The sequence below is a fragment of the Acomys minous genome (assembly GCF_964271855.1).
Source record: "Acomys minous genome assembly, chromosome: 12".
NCBI lineage: Eukaryota > Metazoa > Chordata > Mammalia > Rodentia > Muridae > Acomys > Acomys minous.
The window spans coordinates 98,357,369-98,376,630 of record NC_140493.1 but is presented as its reverse complement, the minus strand read 5'-3'; the positions used below and the strand labels follow the sequence as shown (position 1 = coordinate 98,376,630).

Sequence of the window (19,262 nt, the reverse complement as noted above, 5' to 3'; positions counted from 1 at the left end):
CACCTCCCTTTGGGTGAGGGGGACGGGGAGGCTGCAGCCATTAGCCTAAAGCATGCAGTAACCCTCTTCCACCAGCCAGGTGAGGCAGGGAATACTGTCTCCACACTGCAGGAGGGTTGCCCAGGGATACCCAGCGCCTGAGATGCTGAGCCAGGACCACAGCCTGGGAGTGTGGCTCTAGTAACCACGGCTCCCCTCAAGAGTGGCAGTGATCACGCTAACCTTGATGCCAGCAGCACTTGTTCAGCATTTGCCCAGAGGCCTGCGCTCAGTCTTCGTATTTTCTCAGTCCTCACCACCACCCTGGGAGGGCTGGACTGACGTGTCTATTTCAGAGACCAGGAAGCAAAAGCTCAGCACTAACATATCTGAAGCCAAGTTGTCTGGCTCCAGAATCTGCAGGCATGGCATTGCACTGCCTCCATGTACTGTTTTACACACACACACACACACACACACACACACACACACACACACACCTGACTCTTTTCCAGCCCATCTCTCTGTGACTCTCCCAAATTGCTCAGAGGGCTTGGAGCAGCCTGTGGAGACAGCGTGCTCATTTCCTTGGGCACCGTCTCCTCTCACTCCTCTCTGTCCTCAGAGAAGCAGGTGTCTGCCAGAGGGCACCAGGGCACCCCGCCAGGGTTCATGAGCTCTCATGCCCTCTGCGTCCATGGCACCTCATTACTTCCTCTGGCTTACTGTGAAGAAGGAAAAGAGACTAGGACATGGGTACCCCACCCCACAGAGCCCCCCAAGGGAGCATCCCTTCCCTCTTCTGCCCCTCCCCCCCCCCCACTGCCTGAGGAGTCTATTTCTGTCTCAGGCAGGAGCCGTGTGCAAACCCTGCTGACCCAGAGAGCAGCTAATTCCCATCTCAGATGTGTTTCTGGCAACTGGATGTCCCCTCCCCAGAGGGAGAAGAAAGACCAGTAAAATATGGGTGGGGGCAATGGCAGGAAGCTATGGGACGTGGGGCGCTGACTCCGAGCACATTCCCCCTGGAAAGGATTTTAATATAATTTTTAAAGCTACCATATTAACCCGCTAGTTAAGACAATGACAAGAAGGCCTTGGAGGACACTGACGTGCCACGCAGCGGACACATGAAGACAGCCAGAGACAGTGGATTCTCACACATAAGCTCCCTTACTCCCTCACGCCCAGGAGAGTAAGAACTTGGCTATGCCCTTGTCAGGCAGACGCTGTGACCTCCCACCCTAGACAGCTTCACCCTCATCCTGTTGTTCAAAGACGGGTGGACTGGTGAGAGGGAGGGGCCGCCATATTGCAAGCCTCCCAGGATACAGTTCTTCTTGTAACATAAAGGCATGGTGCCCTCTAAGTTGTATAATGACACCAGAGACCCGAGATCCAGCCCTGGCCGTGCTATCCTGTCTTACGACAAATCATTCCATCTCTTTGGAACTCAGGGTTTTTTTCTTTTTTGGTTTTTCAAGACAGGGTTTCTCTTGGCTGTCCAGGATTCCCTCTGTAGACCAGGCTGGCCTCGAACTCACAGAGATCCGCCTGCCTCTGCCTACCCAAGCGCTGGGATTAAAGGCGTGCGCCACCGCACCTGGCTTATCTTCTAGTTTTTATTTCCACTTATATCCACAGTGTTAGATTTGTCTGATGATCAAAGGCCTGCTTCTAGTAGGCTGTTGGCTCCCTGAGGCCACACCGCTGGTGTGTAGTCCTTAGAAAATAAAACCGAGGAAGTGAATGGGCTAACCTTTAAGGCCTCTGTCATCCAGTGTACCCCACAAACCCTGTCACTGCCTTGAGCAGCAGGGTACCCCACAAACCCTGTCACTGCCTTGAGCAGCAGGTGTGAGCTTCAGTATGGACTAGCAGCCTCCCTCCCACTGACAGTCATGAGTACCTCACTAGTAACATCCTTTTATATTTATGTATTTGTTTGTTTGTTTGTTTTAGAGACAAAGTCTCTCTACATACCCATGGTTGTCTTAGAACTCACTGTTTAGACTGTGCTGGCCTTGAACTCACAGAGATCCACCTGCCTCCCTAATGCTAGGATTAAAGGAATGTGCCACCACGCCTGGTAGTTGGAATCCTTTTAAGTGCCCAATAATGAGACAGTCTCTCGCTGTATAGTTTTGAGGACCCTACGCTGGATGAAAGTGGTATCCCTAAGACCTGAGGTGGCTTGAAACCCTCTGCCTCTCACTTCCCAGGTCCTAAATCTGTTCCTGGCTCTCCTGCTGAGTTCCTTCAGCGCTGACAGTCTGGCAGCGTCGGATGAAGATGGCGAGATGAATAACCTGCAGATTGCCATCGGGCGCATCAAGTGGGGCATCGGCTTTGCCAAAGCCTTCCTCCTGGGGCTGGTGCATGGCAAGATCCTGAGCCCCAAGGACATAATGCTGAGCCTTGGTGAGCCCGGGGGTGCTAGGGAGAGTGAGGAGAGTGCTCCTAAGGATGAGAAGAAGGAGCCGCCCCCGGAAGACGGGGACAAGGAAGTAAAGGACAATCATATCCTGAACCACGTGGGCCTGACAGATGGCCCCCGCTCCAGCATCGAGCTGGATCACCTCAACTTCATCAACAACCCCTACCTCACCATCCAGGTGCCGATTGCCTCTGAGGAGTCTGACCTGGAGATGCCCACGGAAGAGGAGACTGACACATTCTCAGAGCCTGAGGACATCAAGGTGAGCTCATTGAGCGTCTGGCCGCAGAGGTTGGGGGCCAGTACGACCCCAGCTTTACCTCTTTGTTTAACTTTAGACGAGTCATAAAACCTTCCTGACCTTTAGCTCCTTCATCTGTGAAAGATTCCTGCCCTGTGGTATTGTGTTGCGTTGGCTCACATATATAGTCAGCTCTCTGTCATGGTGTCATGGAGACTCTTAGGGTAGGTACCAGGATTGCTATAATTAGCCAAGCCAAAACTCAACCTGGGCCCTTTCTGCCACCAGGTGGCATTCTTGGACAGATGCTCCCATCTTCGGGCCCACTACTGGGGCCGACAAGGACTCTCTTAAACATCCTCTGGGCTTGAAGCTCTGCCAAGCCTTTGCCCCACATACGTTCAGATCTGGTCTGCAGCCCTGAGCCCCCGCCCCCATGCTGGCTGAAAGTGGCATAGACATCTATTTCTACAAAGAACTCCTCTGGGGTTGTTCCAGTCTTCCTAGTGTAGAATAGGGTACCAGGTCCAAGGTGAAGATCTGAGGACAGGAATAAGAGAACCCAATGGGAATTGGGAGACGCAGGCGCCGGTCACCCTCAGAGTCTGGGACTCTGAGAATTAACAGATGATGGAAGCAAGGGACACTATCCATGCCACCCTTCAGGCCTGGGCCTGGCAGAGTCCTCGAACCTCATGAACTTTGCCCTAAAAGCTCCTGACTCCTTATCCCAGCCCCCAGCACACACCAGGGGCTTGAGTGCCTGCTGTGCTATAAATACCCCAGGAAACATGGCACCAACCTCGACCTCAGTATGAGGAACCCAGCGGGGGAGGGGTAGCTGGAGAGCAGCAGGGCCGTGGCTCTGGGAAGGCAAGAGGGCTGAGGAGCAAGCAGAGTTTAGAGGGCAATCCTGGGCGTTGACATATAAGAGTGAGGCCAGCAGTCTGCTGTATGCCCCATGGACCAAATGCTCCGTGCCTCAGTTTCCCTTTCTGTCAACTGGCAATAAGACCTGCCCACTCTTGGTTTTCATTACTAGTACCCTAGAGCTTCACACACACACACACACACACACACACACACACACACACACACACTCACACACACACACACCTGCATGCATGCATACACATGTACACACACGCATGCACGCACTTACAAAGCCATGTATGCATATGCACACAAACACCTGCGTATACACATACACACACACCTTCATGTACACACACACACACTCATGCGTATGCAATGTACCCCCCACACACACACACCTGCATGCATGCATACACACCCATGTGCATGTACACACACACACATACATGCATGCACGCACTTACATACCCATGCATGCATATGCACACAAACACCTGCATGTACACACACACACAGACACACACACACACACACACACACACACACACTGAGGATCTGGCCTGAGACAGCACTAGGAGGCGGGGAGGAGGCCTAGCCAGGCCAGAGCACCAGCCCCCACGCCCTGCCCCCACCACGATCAGATTCCCTTGGCGCCACACTGGAGCCTTGGCTGAGGAAAAGTTTTCCATCCTTTCTGGATCTCTCAGCCAAACAGACCCTGGGGGTGGGAAGGCTTGGACTCTGGGGTCACCATGTGCCTGCTTTCTGCAGCTGTGGCAACCCTGATCTATCTTGGCTCCATTTCTAATCCTTGCCCGCTGAAAAGCACCTTCAGGCCTCTTCTCTTCTGCTGACTCCTTCCTGTCATATATGTCCACACCTCCCAGGACCCCACTGGGCTGAGCCCCCACCAAGCTTCCTTGGGCAGGATCGAGGACATCTTTGTCACTAGGGAGCTCCCCACTGACCCTCCCCACCCCCCGCACAGTGGTAGTTTTCAAGGGCTGAATGAATGAATGAATGAAGCCTCCTTTACTCTCTTCTCCATTCGCCCCTGTCTCACATACTACCCCACTACTGGGAGAAAGAGAGGATCTCTTGGGACCCAGGAGTCACAGTCCCTGTGGTCCCCCCACAGAAGCCACTACAGCCCCTCTACGATGGCAACTCCTCCGTCTGCAGCACAGCTGACTACAAGCCTCCGGAAGAGGACCCTGAGGAGCAGGCTGAGGAGAACCCGGAGGGGGAGCTGCCTGAGGAATGCTTCACTGAGGGTGAGGACACACCTGCAGACCAGCCTTGCCCCCAGGCCTGAGGAGAAAACAGAGGGTTTCCTTCTCTGGTTCTGCTCACTTTGTCTTACCTGGGGAGCCAACACCCAAGCCCGAGGAGCACTTTTGCCAGAGCCTAGGTTGGACAAGATGGAGGACCATGGGGACAGCTGGGGTCCTGAGCTTGCTGGTGAAGCATCTTCCCTTCCTGGGTCAGTCATAGCAGCAGTGTCGCACGGGTGGGATGGGCTGTAGCGAGAGTACTTGAGCCCCCCATGAGGACCAGATGGAGCCAGGTGTGGGGAGGAGGCGAGGCCCCAGTCCCCGGGGGCAGCATGGCAAAGGGATGGGGGGAAGTACATCCTGAAACATCCATTGGCTGGTGACGTGTACCACCCTGCCTCCCAGCCTGTGTGCAGCGCTGCCCCTGCCTCTATGTGGACATCACCCAGGGCCGGGGGAAAAAGTGGTGGACGCTGCGCAGGGCCTGTTTCAAGATTGTGGAGCACAACTGGTTTGAGACCTTCATTGTCTTCATGATCTTGCTCAGCAGTGGAGCCCTGGTAGGTACCCTCACCCCACCCCCACCCCACCCCCCACCCCACCTCCACCCCCGGGGACAAGGTGGGAGCAAAAGGCTGCCTTGCTGTCTAAGGCTCCTACCCTTTTGTACCAAGGATGGATGCCAACAGGACACTGCCAAACCCAGGGGAATCTAGCGAGGGACTCGGTTATGCTTCTAGATGTTCTAGAAGACATTAACTCTGTGTGCGTGCACGTGTGCGCGTGCGCGTGTATGCATGTACCGGCCCAAGGTGGACAGTAGGGTGTCTTCTCAGCTGTTCTCCACTTTTTGCAATGAGGCATCGATTCTCACTGAACTCGGGGCTCACTGTTTAGGGGAGTCTGGCTAGCCATCTTGCTCCATGGATTTCCTGTCTCCTGAGTGCTGGGGTTACAGTCAGGCTGCCACTGCCCCCTAGCTTTGATAAATGATATAGATGTGGATATATAGATACACGTTTCATGTCTGGCCATCTGACCTCCAGTCCTCCTGCTTTCACGACAGCTGAGGCATCTCCCCAGCCCAGCATTAGTTTCTTTCTTTCTTTCTTTCTTTCTTTCTTTCTTTCTTTCTTTCTTTCACGTTTTTATTTTTCATGATTTATTCAGGTTACATCCCAATTGTCACCCCCTCACTGATATCCTACCGTGCCCACCCTTCCTCTCACAGTTTTCTGACTGGAGGGCCCTCCTCCCCCACCATCTGACCACACCCTGTCAGGTCTCATCAGGATAGCCTGCATCCCCTTCCTCTGTGGGCCCACGAGGCCGCCCCACCAAGGGGAAGTGATCAAATCGCTGGCACCAGAGTTCATGTCGGAGGCAGTCCCCGCTTCCCTACACACACACAAGTGGAGAACGAGCGGCCCATCGGCTGCATCTGAACAGGGCTCTGGGTTCTCTGCGTGCGTTGTCCTTGGTTGGCGCGTCGGTTTGCGCAGGGTCCCTGGGTCCAGATCCGTTGGGTTTGATGGTTTCCCTGTGGAGCTTTTAACCCCTCTGGGTCCTTCCATCCCCTGACTCCTCCATAGGACTCTCAGCACTCCACCCAGAGTTCAACTGCAACTTCCAGGAACTGTCCCAATACCCCGCTGGGTGTGGTCTCTCAGAGGACATCTCTGTTGGGCTAATATCCACTTATAAGTGAATAGATGTCACAGCATTGGTTTAGTTTCTTTCTTTCTTTCTTTCTTTCTTTTTTTTTTTTGTTTTTGTTTTTGTTTTCTTTTTCTTTTTTTTTTTGTTGTTGTTGTTTGTCGAGACAGGGTTTCTCTGTGTAGCCTTGGCTGTCCTGGACTCACTTTGTAGACCAGGCTGGTCTCAAACTCACAGCAATCCACTTGCCTCTGCCTCCCAAGTGCTAGGATTAAAGGCGTGCGCCACCACGCCCGGCTTTTTTTTTTTTCGAGACCGGGTTTCTCTGTGTAGCCTTGGCTGTCCTGGTCTTGCTCTGTAGACCAGGCTGGCCTCGAGCTCACAGCGATCCACCTGCCTCTGCCTCCCGAGTGCTGGGATTAAAGGCGTGCACCGCCACCACCACCCGGCCTCAGCATTAGTTTCTTAAAGTAAAAAAATAGGGGCCCCAGTTCCCTCAGCCAAGAAGGAGGTAGATGGGGGTGGACAAGACTGAAGCTGCATCACTGTGGTCTCCCAGCGGATGGTTGAGAACTAAGATGCTCTCCCTACCAGGAAGCTTGCCCCCCTCAATGATAGGCTGAGGATGGAAGATGCCCAGGGGTACCCCAATCTACCTCCCTGGGGAAGACCCCTGGGAACCAGCAATAGCAGGCAGGATGGGGGGGATAGAGCTTGCTGCCCTGGCATCTGAGCCCCTGGCCATTGAGGGCTGGACTGATGTCTCCAGGCCTTTGAGGACATCTACATTGAGCAGCGTCGAGTCATCCGCACCATCCTGGAGTATGCCGACAAGGTCTTCACCTACATCTTCATCGTAGAGATGCTGCTAAAGTGGGTGGCCTACGGCTTCAAGGTGTACTTCACCAATGCTTGGTGCTGGCTTGATTTCCTCATCGTGGATGTGAGTCTCCCCCTGCCCCAACCCCAGGGTCTGGCCACACAGCCAGATGTCAAGGTCTTTAGGGAACCCAGGCCCTGGGAGCTAGGACCTATCCAAATACACACAGAGTCAGACCCCCAGATCAGCACTGCCCCCTAGAGATTGGTCTCTTGCTTCCCAAACGCTATATCCCAGGCCCAGCCCTTATGATCCCTACCAGTGTAAGGCAAGATTTTCATATGCTCTTTGATAGGCACACAGGAGATGTGTACTGTCCTTACTGTTTATTGTCATGGGTGGCATTATTGAGGTGATGCTAGAGGCCACAGGGATACTCAGTATCCAGCAGGGATGGGGGTCTACAGGAGACAAAAGTAAGATTCCCCCCTCGTATGTGTCCCAGGCTGGAAGAAAGCCAGGGACGCTCAACCTCCTGAACACACACTTCTTGCAGGTCTCTATCATCAGCCTGGTGGCCAACTGGCTAGGCTACTCTGAGCTGGGGCCCATCAAATCTCTGCGCACGCTGCGGGCCCTGCGTCCTCTGAGGGCACTGTCCCGATTTGAGGGCATGAGGGTGAGTATTGGGTGAGGGGGTGCTGAGGAGGGCTCAGGGTTGAGAGGAGCAACGGCCCATGGGTCTGGGTTACAAGGTGCAGCAGGCAGAAGGCTCAAAGTATTGATGGTTGGACCTAGTTCCAGGAAGCCCCGCCCCCCAACACAAGCTCTAGCACACCCTTGACTTATCTCTGCCACCACGAGAGGGCAGCAGAGGCTGCCTTAGTGGCCTGGGAGGCTTGAGGCAAGAAGAGGAAGGTCTACCTCAGATTGGGGGCCCCAGGGCTAAGAAAGCATGAGCAAATGAACAAATATCTTTGCTTCACCACTGAGCCTGCCCTTCTTCAGCATGAAGCCATGCCCTTGGGCTCAGGGGCACTTTAGAAAAGATCCCCATTGGCCTGTGAGAGCGGAAGTAACAGGTTGAACACAAGGTCTGGGCAAGATCAGTGGGAGTCTCTCCTACCCCCTCCCACCTCTTCACCCCCTCCTATCCCCACTGCCACCCCACCCATGACAAGAAATCTGCTGGGAAATAAGACTCATTCCAGGGCAGTGGCAGGCTCAGCCTAAGCGTCCTGCCCTCCTCCCCAGTTCATGTAAAATGCTGACCCAAGGCTGGGCCCCCAATCCTGGTGCTGGGGACCTCTGCTTGCTGAGAGAAGTAACCTGCTCATGGCCAACTGAGTGGTTTGAGAAACACAGCACCCCAGCTCCTGCCACTGACTGTCTAGAGGCCATGAAACAGCCCTTACTTAAAAGGGAACCAATCAGGCTAGGGTGTGACTCGGTTGGTGGCGTGTTCACCTAGCGTGCACTAAGCCCCCGGACAATCCCCTGAGCTTCGTACATTAGGTGTGGGTGGCACACACATCCCTAATCCCAGCACTCAGGAGGCGGTGGCAGAAGCTCAAGGTCTTCCTCAGTTACATAGCAAGTTCAAGTCCAGCCTAGGATACATGAGCCCCTATCTCAAAAATAAAAGAAAATAAAAAAGAAGGGTAGTGGGACTGGAGAGATGGCTCAGAGGTTAAGGGTGCTGACTGTTCACCCAGAGGTCCTGAGTTCAATTCCCAGCAACCACATGGTGTACCTGCAGCCAGAGCACCGTATACATAATAAATAAATCTTAAAAAAAAAAAAAAAAAAAGAAGGGTAGTGGCAGCCAGGGCAACAAGTTCTCACATTCAGCCAAGACTAAAACAGTATGGTAAGCCTATGTATGGCCAGGGCTGCCAAGGGACAGGAATCTGGCCCCAGATCCTGTTGCTTTACAGACCTCAGTGGCTTCTTTTTATGCCCTTTCTATGTCTCTCACTGATTCAGTGAGCCAAGCCGGGTCATGTGGGCTGAGTTTCCTAGGGGGTGGGGGTGGGCTAAGACAGCAGTGTTTGTCTCCTGCTTTGTGACCCATGACCTGGCAGCTTCCAGAGAAGCCTGGCACTCTTACCGTGCTTTGATAGCTCCAGCCAAGCAGAGAGCCCTTCCAGAAGACCAGTGTGGTAGCTAACTGGTCTACATAGCCCTACCCTTTACCCCTATACACACATACCCTGCAGACCCCTCTCCAACTAAGATTGGACCTTCCTGAGCGGCAGTGCTCAGCTCTTCGTGGTCTCCTGGCTGGTTGCAGCTGGGAGTCCCCAGTCAGATGCCTGAGAGTGGCTCTCACAGTGACCCTCCCCCAACCATCACCCTGACCCGTAGGTGGTAGTGAACGCCCTCCTGGGAGCGATCCCCTCCATCATGAATGTACTCCTTGTGTGCCTCATCTTCTGGCTCATCTTCAGCATCATGGGGGTCAACTTGTTTGCCGGAAAGTTCTACTACTGCATCAATACAACCACCTCTGTGAGATTCGACATCTCTGTGGTCAACAACAAGTCCGAGTGTGAGAGCCTCATGTACACAGGCCAGGTCCGCTGGATGAACGTCAAGGTCAACTATGACAACGTGGGTCTAGGCTATCTCTCCCTCCTTCAGGTGGTAAGCAATACCCTCCCCCACCCCACCCCCTCACCCCAAGCCTCCTCAGAACTGGGTAGAAGTGCCTAGTTGTTCCTCAATCATATCAGAACCCAGTATTGCTTCTTACTAGCGGTGGCCATGTTTGCAGTGCCATAGGACCTGGAGGTAGGGTTTATCTCTAGTATATTTGATGCCACCCAGTGGGGGGTCTTGGCAGGTGTTCTGTAAGGAGGGAGACCAGAATGGTGGCATGTGAGGGAGCCCCTCCCCTCATGCCCTGCCATGATCTCCCAGGCTACATTCAAAGGTTGGATGGACATCATGTATGCAGCTGTGGACTCCCGGGAGGTGAGTCCGGGTCTTTGAATCGACGAGTAAGTTAGAGGAGGGCTGGCAGTGGTCCATTCCGCCATTCCCCACCTCTACTCCCACCCCACCACCTCCACCCCACCCCACTATCTCCTTGGAAGCCCAGCAGCCCGGGGAGGAGGGGAGTCCTGCTCACAGCCCTTTGGGGGACAAAGAGAACCTCCATGTGTGTGCCTCCCTGCAGAAAGAGGAACAGCCACAGTATGAGGTGAACCTCTACATGTACCTTTACTTTGTCATCTTCATCATCTTTGGCTCCTTCTTCACGCTCAATCTCTTCATCGGTGTCATCATTGACAACTTCAACCAGCAGAAGAAGAAGATGAGTATCCAGCCCTCTCCAGAGCTTTCCCCACCCCATCCACTTATTCCTTCCTACCATGGCCGTCAGTTGCCTGAGCATCCCCAGTCACTGACCTGGATGCTGGGGCAGCAAGCGTGGATCCAGCTCCCACTAGGGGAGTGAACAGTGACTTGACCCCTTGAGCCTCATTTTCTTAGTCTACTAAATGAGGTTGATGTAGAGCGGGACGTGATGACACACGCCTGGAATTTCAGCACTAAGGGGTCTGAGGCAGTAAGTTCATAAGCTGTAGGCCAGCCTGGGCTATAGAGTGTATTTGAGGCCAGCCTAGGCATGCATTGTCTCTCTCTGTTTTGTTTTTGTTTTGTTTTGTTTTGTTTGAGACAGGGTTTTCTGTATAGCCCTGGCTGTCCTAGAACTCGATTTGTATGTAGACCAGGCTGGCCTTGAACTCAGAGATCCAAATGCCTCTGCCTCCTGAGTGCTAGGACTAAAGGCATGCGCCACCATCACCTGGCTCACACCCCCCACCCCACCCCCCGCCGCCCCTTCTGTAGGCCCAGGTTCCCCTTTCCTCACCTCTCCTCCTCTGGCTCCTCAAAAGCCTCTGCCTTCCCATCAGACACTTCTTAAAGGGCAAAGCCACCTTCAAGGCAGTGCTTGAGTTCTAGTAGGAGGTCCTGGGAGCAGGGAGGGGGACCCGCCTCAGTCTTACTTTCTCTGTCCCACTATACTTTGGAGGGAAAGACATCTTCATGACAGAGGAGCAGAAGAAATACTACAATGCGATGAAGAAGCTCGGCTCCAAGAAGCCTCAGAAGCCAATTCCCCGGCCTCAGGTACCAGGCTCAGGGGCCCCTCCTCCTGTAACCTGGCGGGGGACAGGGGACTGCAGGCATCTATACAGCCTGTGCTCTGCTCTCCGCCTTCAAGGACACACAAGGTCACACAGCCTCCACTCACGAGCACAGCAACTGCCTCTAGGCTCCTGTTATTAGAGAACCACTCGTCTAACCCCACACAGCTTCCCAGCGTTGACCCACCTCCTCATGTGGGACCTCTGCCCTTTGAGACAGGCGCTCCAACAGGGAGCAGGAAGTGATAGCTACACATCTCAGCAAGCAATGACTTGGGAACAGGGGTAGAGATGACTGGGGAACTTCATAGAGAGGAAGGGTCCCAGAGTGGGGACTGATGAACATAGACCTCTCTCTCTCTCTCTCTCTCTCTCTCTCTCTCTCTCTCTCTCTCTCTCTCTCTCTCTCTCATGCATGCACGTACACACAAAACGATTTGTTTCCAGAACCTTCTCTCCCATGGCACACTTCACTACTGTCCTTTACACCTTCTCTCCCTCCTCCACATGCTATTTTAGATTTATTTGTTTGTTTGTTTTATTATGTACACAGTGTTCTGCCTGCATGTACACCTGCACTCCAGAAGAGGGCACCAGATCTCACTATAGATGGTTGTGAGCCACCATGTGGTTGCTGGGAATTGAACTCAGGACCTTTGGAATCGCAGCCAGTGCTCTTAACCTCTGAGCCATGTCTCCAGCCCCTCCACATGCTATTGTAGTGCCATCCTGTGCCTCCCACACATACTCATCCTGTCTGGGTCCCCCAACCCCGTACCCCACATGTGCGTGTTCTGCCCCCCTCTGCAGAACAAGATCCAGGGCATGGTGTATGACTTCGTGACGAAGCAGGTGTTTGACATCTCCATCATGATCCTCATCTGCCTCAACATGGTCACCATGATGGTGGAGACGGATGACCAGAGCCAGCTCAAGGTGGACATCCTGTACAACATCAACATGGTCTTCATTATCGTCTTCACAGGGGAGTGTGTGCTCAAGATGTTCGCCCTGCGCCATTACTACTTCACCATTGGCTGGAATATCTTCGACTTTGTGGTCGTCATCTTGTCTATTGTGGGTGAGCTGGCAGGGCCGCACCAAGACGAGCCACTCAGGAAAGCCTTCCCTCGTGCACACAGACCTGCTGTGGCCCTGGAATACTCACACACCTGTGCACACACACACACCTGTACACACACACACACACACACACACACACACACACGCCTGCCGTTTTCTCACCTTTAATGCACAAAGGGTTCTGTTGCTCCCAGCCACCTATGACCTGTACACATATGAACTCACCTTGAGAAACACTGGCTTGACCAACAGATGAGTACTTGGGTGGCCACATGTTCAGTCAAAGCACAAGAGAGGGATGGGGTGATAGCTCAGTGGATAAAGTGCTTCCTGCACAGGCATGAGGAGCTGGGTGTGGTCTCATGGTAGCACATGCTTATGAACTCAATACTGAGGAATTGGAGGCAGTTGTGACCCTGGAGGTCACTGGCCAGTCATCTTAGTCTAAGCATTAGACACCAGGGCCAGAAAGAGACCCAGTTTCAAAGCACAGGGTGGGTGACATCTGAGGAGAAATGACACATGAGGTTTTCCTCTGGCCTATGTGCATGCACACGCACGCACGCACACACAGACACACAGGCACTATATATAAATAAGTAAGTATGTGCTTGCACACATGCACACACACATGCACACATATGTACAAATAAGCATGTATATTCATGCAAAATCACACACAAATAAGAAAAGGATTCCAGAATCTATATACTAAGAGGAGAGCAGATATGCCTACAACCAGGACAAGAAGCAGCTACTGTTTATTGAATGTTTACTGTATGCTAGGCATCCGCTGTGTGCTTAACTCTCTTTCACAGCAGTGCCATCTTGCTCCCATTTTACAGATCAGCACAGGCCACACAGCTCTTCTCTCCTCCCTTCTCTCCCCCCCCCCCACCTGTGATATCTGCAAGCGGACTTAAGGATGGGCCCACATCAAATTTAGTATTTCCCACATCCAGCTGTCAGGACACAGTAATCCCCTGGGCCCCCAAGAGTTCTAGGAGCCATGCTCAAAGGTTTGAGTTGGCCAGGGCAGCCCTACCCCCCCCCCCCCCCCCCCCCGTTCCCTGACCAGCCTCTGTTCCTCTCCGTAGGCCTCGCGCTCTCTGACTTGATACAGAAATACTTCGTGTCACCCACACTGTTCCGTGTGATCCGCTTGGCCCGGATCGGGCGCGTCTTGCGCCTGATCCGTGGCGCCAAGGGCATCCGGACACTGCTGTTCGCCCTCATGATGTCCCTGCCCGCCCTCTTCAACATCGGCCTCCTGCTCTTCCTGGTCATGTTCATCTACTCCATCTTCGGCATGTCTAACTTCGCCTATGTCAAGAAAGAGTCAGGCATCGACGACATGTTCAACTTTGAGACCTTCGGCAACAGCATCATCTGCCTTTTCGAGATCACCACGTCGGCTGGCTGGGACGGGCTTCTGAACCCCATCCTCAACAGTGGGCCCCCGGATTGTGACCCGACCCTGGAGAACCCAGGCACCAATATCAAGGGCGACTGCGGCAACCCGTCCATTGGCATCTGCTTCTTCTGCAGCTACATCATCATCTCCTTCCTCATCGTGGTCAATATGTACATCGCCATCATCCTGGAGAACTTCAACGTGGCCACGGAGGAGAGCAGCGAACCCCTCTGCGAGGACGACTTTGAGATGTTCTACGAGACCTGGGAGAAGTTCGACCCCGACGCCACTCAGTTCATCGACTACAGCCGCCTCTCTGACTTTGTGGACACCTTGCAGGAGCCCCTGAAAATCGCCAAGCCCAACAAGATCAAGCTTATCACATTAGACCTGCCCATGGTGCCGGGCGACAAGATCCACTGCCTGGACATCCTCTTTGCCCTGACCAAAGAGGTCCTGGGTGACTCTGGGGAGATGGATGCCCTCAAGCAGACCATGGAGGAGAAGTTTATGGCAGCCAATCCCTCCAAGGTCTCCTATGAGCCCATCACCACCACCCTCAAGAGGAAGCAGGAAGAGGTGTGCGCTATCAAAATCCAGAGGGCCTACCGCCGCCACCTGCTGCAGCGCTCCGTGAAGCAGGCGTCCTACATGTACCGCCACAGCCAGGATGGCGATGGCGACGGGGCCCCTGAGAAGGAAGGATTGATCGCCAATGCCATGAGCAAGATGTACGGCTCTGGGAGTGAAAACAGTGGTGCACAGAGCCAGGGGGAGGAAGAGAAGGGCTCACCAGAGGATACTGGACCCACCGTGGAACTCGCCCCCATCAGCCCCTCGGATACTGCCCAGACTCCGTCTCCTCCTTCTCCACCACAACCACTACCATCACCATCACCACCACCACCACCACCACAGGGGCAAACAGTGCGCCCAGGGGTCAAAGAGTCTCTTGTCTAGAGAGCGACAGCAAGGCAGCCAGCTATACGTTGGCACAGGCCTGAAGCTCCCATTAAAGAGCTGCATGCAGAGTTGGGGAACAGGGCTTTGAGGTAGGGGGCTATATAGGGCTTAACACTTGGGCTGGGGCAAATGAGAGTTGTGCTCAGGGCTCAGGTAAGTCTGAAGCTCCTGCCTCCTGGTTTTATCCTTACAATGCTCGACATTCTCTTGGCCAGGAGGGAAGGGGCCAGGCCAGGACATCAGAATGTGGTTCCCTTCTTAGGGAAGAGTCAGCTTTCCAGGGAGGGCTTGGCTGCCTCGCTTGTCACTACTCTTAAGGACCCAAGTCCCCCCCAAGCTCTAGCCAGGACAAAGACAAATCTTAACCTCAAAGAGCTACACCTGACCCCAGGGCTTAGCTACCTCCCACCCCCACGACTCTGGGACACAGCTTCCCCCCCTCGCTGCCAGCTCAGGAATTGCCCTGTAAAAAGGAAATGGTTCTGGTACAGAGATGGCTGCACAGAGCCAATTGGCTGCTGGATCCGGATGTTATCAGGCTGGAAATATGAAACCTTTCACCCAGTCATATCCAGGCTGGTGGACAGCTCCCCTGGCTGGCTCCTGGGGGGAAGGAACTAAGGAAGGATTGCTTTTCTCTAGGATGCATGGATGGGTCCTACAGGCTGGGTCCTGCCAGCTGCATTCATGCGCACGGGCCTGAGCACCCAGATCTGCCTGGGGTCGGGTTTGATGCTAAGACGCTGTCCGTTCCCTCTTTCTTCTCTTCATGCCTTCCTTTGACCACCAGGGCTCCTTGGAGCCCCATCAAGCCTGAGAGATCTCCTTCTTCCTGTTTCATCTCCTCTCACCCCATCCTGCTCCCTGTCCCTCCCTCCTTCCTCAAAGTGACCCTGAAAATGTCAGAACTGAGCTCACAGGAGATGTTTCAATGCTGGGGCATGCAGTTAAGAAAGCGGGGTGTGGTGGCGAGCGCGCACACACACCTTTAAAATCCCAGCACTCCGGAGGCAGAGGAAAGCAGATCTCTGTGAGTTCAAGGCCAGCCTGGTCTACAAAGTGAGTTCAAAAACAGGCAAAACTACACAGAGAAACCCTGTCTCAAAAAACCAAAAGAAAGAAAGAAAGAAGAAAGCTCATCAGGCTTGGCTTCAATCTCCCTGTTTCTTGCTGCCTAGAAAGCCATTTTTCCCCCTGAGACAGGGTTTCTCTGTGTAGCTCTGGCTGTCCTAGAACTAGCTCTGTAGACCAGGCTGGCCTTGAACTCAGAGATCTACCTGCCTCTGCCTCCCAAGTGCTGGGATTAAAGGTGTGCGCCACCACCACCCAGAGAAAGGCCCTTTCTTTAGCTCTGCTCTCCAGGACCTGAGTGCTCTCAGAGAACACAGACCAGGCTTGGAAGGGGGAGTGAGGGTCCTGCTCATGGGTCTCTGGATTCAGTCACTTTGTGTGTGCGCCTGTGCACCTGTGTGTTTGTGTACCTGCTTGTGAGCCTGAGTTCATGTGTTTGTGCATGACTGTATGTATGTAAGCCACTGTGTCTGCAGATACACATGTGTCTGTGAATGTTTGTGTCTGTGTGTGTCAGTGTGACAGAGAAAGAGGGAAGGAGGGAGGGAGAGAAAGAGAGAGAGAGAGAGAGGGAGGGAGGGAGAGAGGAGACTGTGGAGACTGTTTTCTCTGCAGGTTTTGCTTATCTAAGTATCCCTAAATGTGGGAAAGTGTGGTTTTGCTGTAAGGGAGTAAATTAGAACAAACACATATCCAAGCTTTGCACTTGAGTCCCCTCTCGCCCTAAATTCCTTTTCTTTTTCTTCTTGTTTCTCATAAACGGTCTGAGTAAAACTCAGGAATCAGCGAAACTTTCAAAACAAGATGCATGTGCACACACACAAGTGTGTTCACATGTGTGCACACCATGGCCAATTTCCTTGTTTGCACTGCTGCCTCAGGCCTCTCCGCCTCACCTGATTACCCGCTGGATTCCTCCCTCCTCTGAGCGTCTCTTTCCCTCTCTCAGTTTTTTTGTCTTCACACCCATGGTCTACCCCGCCCCCCACACTCTGTCTCCGTCCTGTCATGTCCCGTGTCACTTTTGTAAGAGTTGAGGCCTCCTGTGGTGGCTGACTGTCCCCTCAGAAGATCCCCCACCCCCAGTGGGGGTCAGTAGTCTCCTGCCCAGAACCCAGCTCCTATGCCTTTCCCACCCAGGCCCAGCCTGGCTTGGCCCTCCGAGCTTCAGGAATCTGTTAGGTCTGATGTTCTCTACCGACTGCAGAAAAAGAGCTGGGAGCAGAGTCCGCTGTGGCTGCCTGTGGACCCCGCCTCTGCCGAGTGAGCCCTGCTCCCGCCTTGTCTAGGTGGGAACCAGCCTGAAGCCAGGCTGTCGGACAAGTTTCTTTGTACAGTTCTTACAATAAACCCTCCCTGATGCCTCTGGGACATGGTCTTCTTGCGCACCTCCATGTGGGTGAGGGTTGAGGGAGGCAAGAAGGGTCAGCCAGCAATGGGGAATGATGCAGGAGCCTCTGGGAGCCAGGACAGGAAGAGAGGAAGCCCTGCCTTGGCCTCATGCTCCTCCTCTTCCAACAGGCAGCTCCCCCCAAAAAAATATGTGTTGAGGCCTGTGTCCATAGTTCCTGTCTCTGGGTGACCCTTCCACCTCTCCGCCCCCTCACCTAGATTTCAAGGCACTTGTGGGGTTGATGGATTGGGACTCCCTCCTGCAAGCTCAGCCCACGTGCCCAGTAGATGGGGTATCATTTTATGTATAAGTATATTTGTTTTTTCCTTTCTTTTTTTTTTTCTTTGTCTTTTTTTCCAAAGACAAAGATTTCTCTGTGTAGCCTTGGCTGTCCTGGATTCACTTTGTAGACCAGGCTGGCCTTGAACTCACAATGATCCACCTACCTCTGCCTCCCGAGTGCTGGGATTAAAGGTGTGTGCCACCACACTCAGGCACAAAGTATATTTCTATAGCAGTTCCTGCCTCTCAGCTTGAATTCCCCCCAAGCTCCGAGTTCACCCACTCCACAGGGTTTCTGTGACCTTTCCTGTGCCCCCTCCCCAGGGAAAAGGTCTCTTCTCACTTATTTCTCTAGAATTTATTTGGGTCTGGCCAGCCTGGGGACCAGAAGGATTGTCGGGTGCCCCAGCCCATCTGTCCTGGATCTGATTGGCAGGAAAAGAAGGGGAAAATTGAGCTGGAGAGATGGCTCAGAGATGAAGAGCACTGGCTGCTCTCCCAAAGGTCCTGAGTTCAATTCCCAGCACCCACATGGTGGCTCACAATCACCTATAATGAGATCTGGCCTGCAGGTGTACATGCAGGCAGAACACTGTATGCATAATAAATAAATAAATCTTAAAAAAAAAAAAAAAGAAGAAGAAGAAGAAGGGGAAAACACACCGTGGGCTTATGTCTCAAAATTCTCCCTCCCTCTACTCCACTCTTAGAGTTACCATCCATCCCAAGGGTGTGGTGTTCACACACAGCCAAGGACAAAGGGCAGCTTCCTGTGGGCACGGCCACCCTATGGAAAGCCGGCTCCTGGGATTGTTTCTATTTCATACAGAGAAGAAGGTCTGGTCTTCTCAGTGGTTAAGCCTGGATGTTGTCTCCCTTGGTGCTGTTGCCAGATCAGGCTGGGAAACTACTTCCTGGGCCATTTCCCATCTTATCCAGAGACTTAAAGGGGCCAGGGGCAACCACAGTGACTGCCACAGTTGCCCAGACACATTGCTAAATGCTTCTAGGTGAGGGAGAATCAGGAGTCACCCAGGGAGGCTTTGGCTAGCACGCCTGGGCGTTGAACCTGAGTCCCCTCCTCGTCCACCAGCCCCATTCTCTTGGTAACTAAGGTATGCAGGCCTAAGATACCCAGGTAAGAGTGGGAGAGGTCCAAGCTTTTCCTAACTGCTCCCGTTCTGGAGTCCATGGCTTCTTCCCATATGCCCGAGCACCTTATCCCCTCTCCTATCTTCCGTGCCTTGTTTTTGATGCTCCCTTCCTGGAAAGGGGAGGAGGAGGAGGAGAGAGGTTGCCAGATGTTGGGGTATGTAGCTAGGACAACGCAGGACAGAGGCGGGGGTGGGTTAGAAGGCCTCCTGTTCTGGGAAGGAATGGGCGTCACAAGCCCAGGACAAGGCTTAATGATGCGGTCACTAGCAAGGGAACAACATGGCCCCAACTGTGTGACAAATAACCCTGCAGTGGTAGGGGGCCCCATTGCCACCCTGCCTGGCATGAATAGGAAGGAGGCCCAAAGGGCACATCTACATCCCTCCCAGGGATAATGTTGCTGCTAACCACCTCCTGCCAACCCATTATGCACCCCCCAGGCCCATTGCCTGCACCCCCCC

At 53.5% G+C, this 19,262-nt stretch overlaps 1 protein-coding gene across 1 annotated transcript in view; it reads left to right on the top strand.

Moving 5' to 3' along the window:
* Positions 1-17,328, top strand: part of SCN4A (sodium voltage-gated channel alpha subunit 4) — a 33,630-nt gene extending 16,302 nt beyond the window's left edge. The window contains exons 12-22 of the mRNA XM_084748500.1: positions 2,202-2,678; positions 4,672-4,807; positions 5,213-5,367; positions 7,233-7,406; positions 7,840-7,962; positions 9,651-9,929; positions 10,206-10,259; positions 10,465-10,602; positions 11,319-11,423; positions 12,251-12,521; positions 13,621-17,328. Of these exons, the coding sequence (XP_084604626.1) occupies positions 2,202-2,678; positions 4,672-4,807; positions 5,213-5,367; positions 7,233-7,406; positions 7,840-7,962; positions 9,651-9,929; positions 10,206-10,259; positions 10,465-10,602; positions 11,319-11,423; positions 12,251-12,521; positions 13,621-14,897 (3,189 nt within the window). The 3' untranslated portion in view covers positions 14,898-17,328. The remainder of the gene's footprint in view (positions 1-2,201; positions 2,679-4,671; positions 4,808-5,212; positions 5,368-7,232; positions 7,407-7,839; positions 7,963-9,650; positions 9,930-10,205; positions 10,260-10,464; positions 10,603-11,318; positions 11,424-12,250; positions 12,522-13,620) is intronic.
* The last annotated feature ends 1,934 nt before the right edge of the window (positions 17,329-19,262 follow it).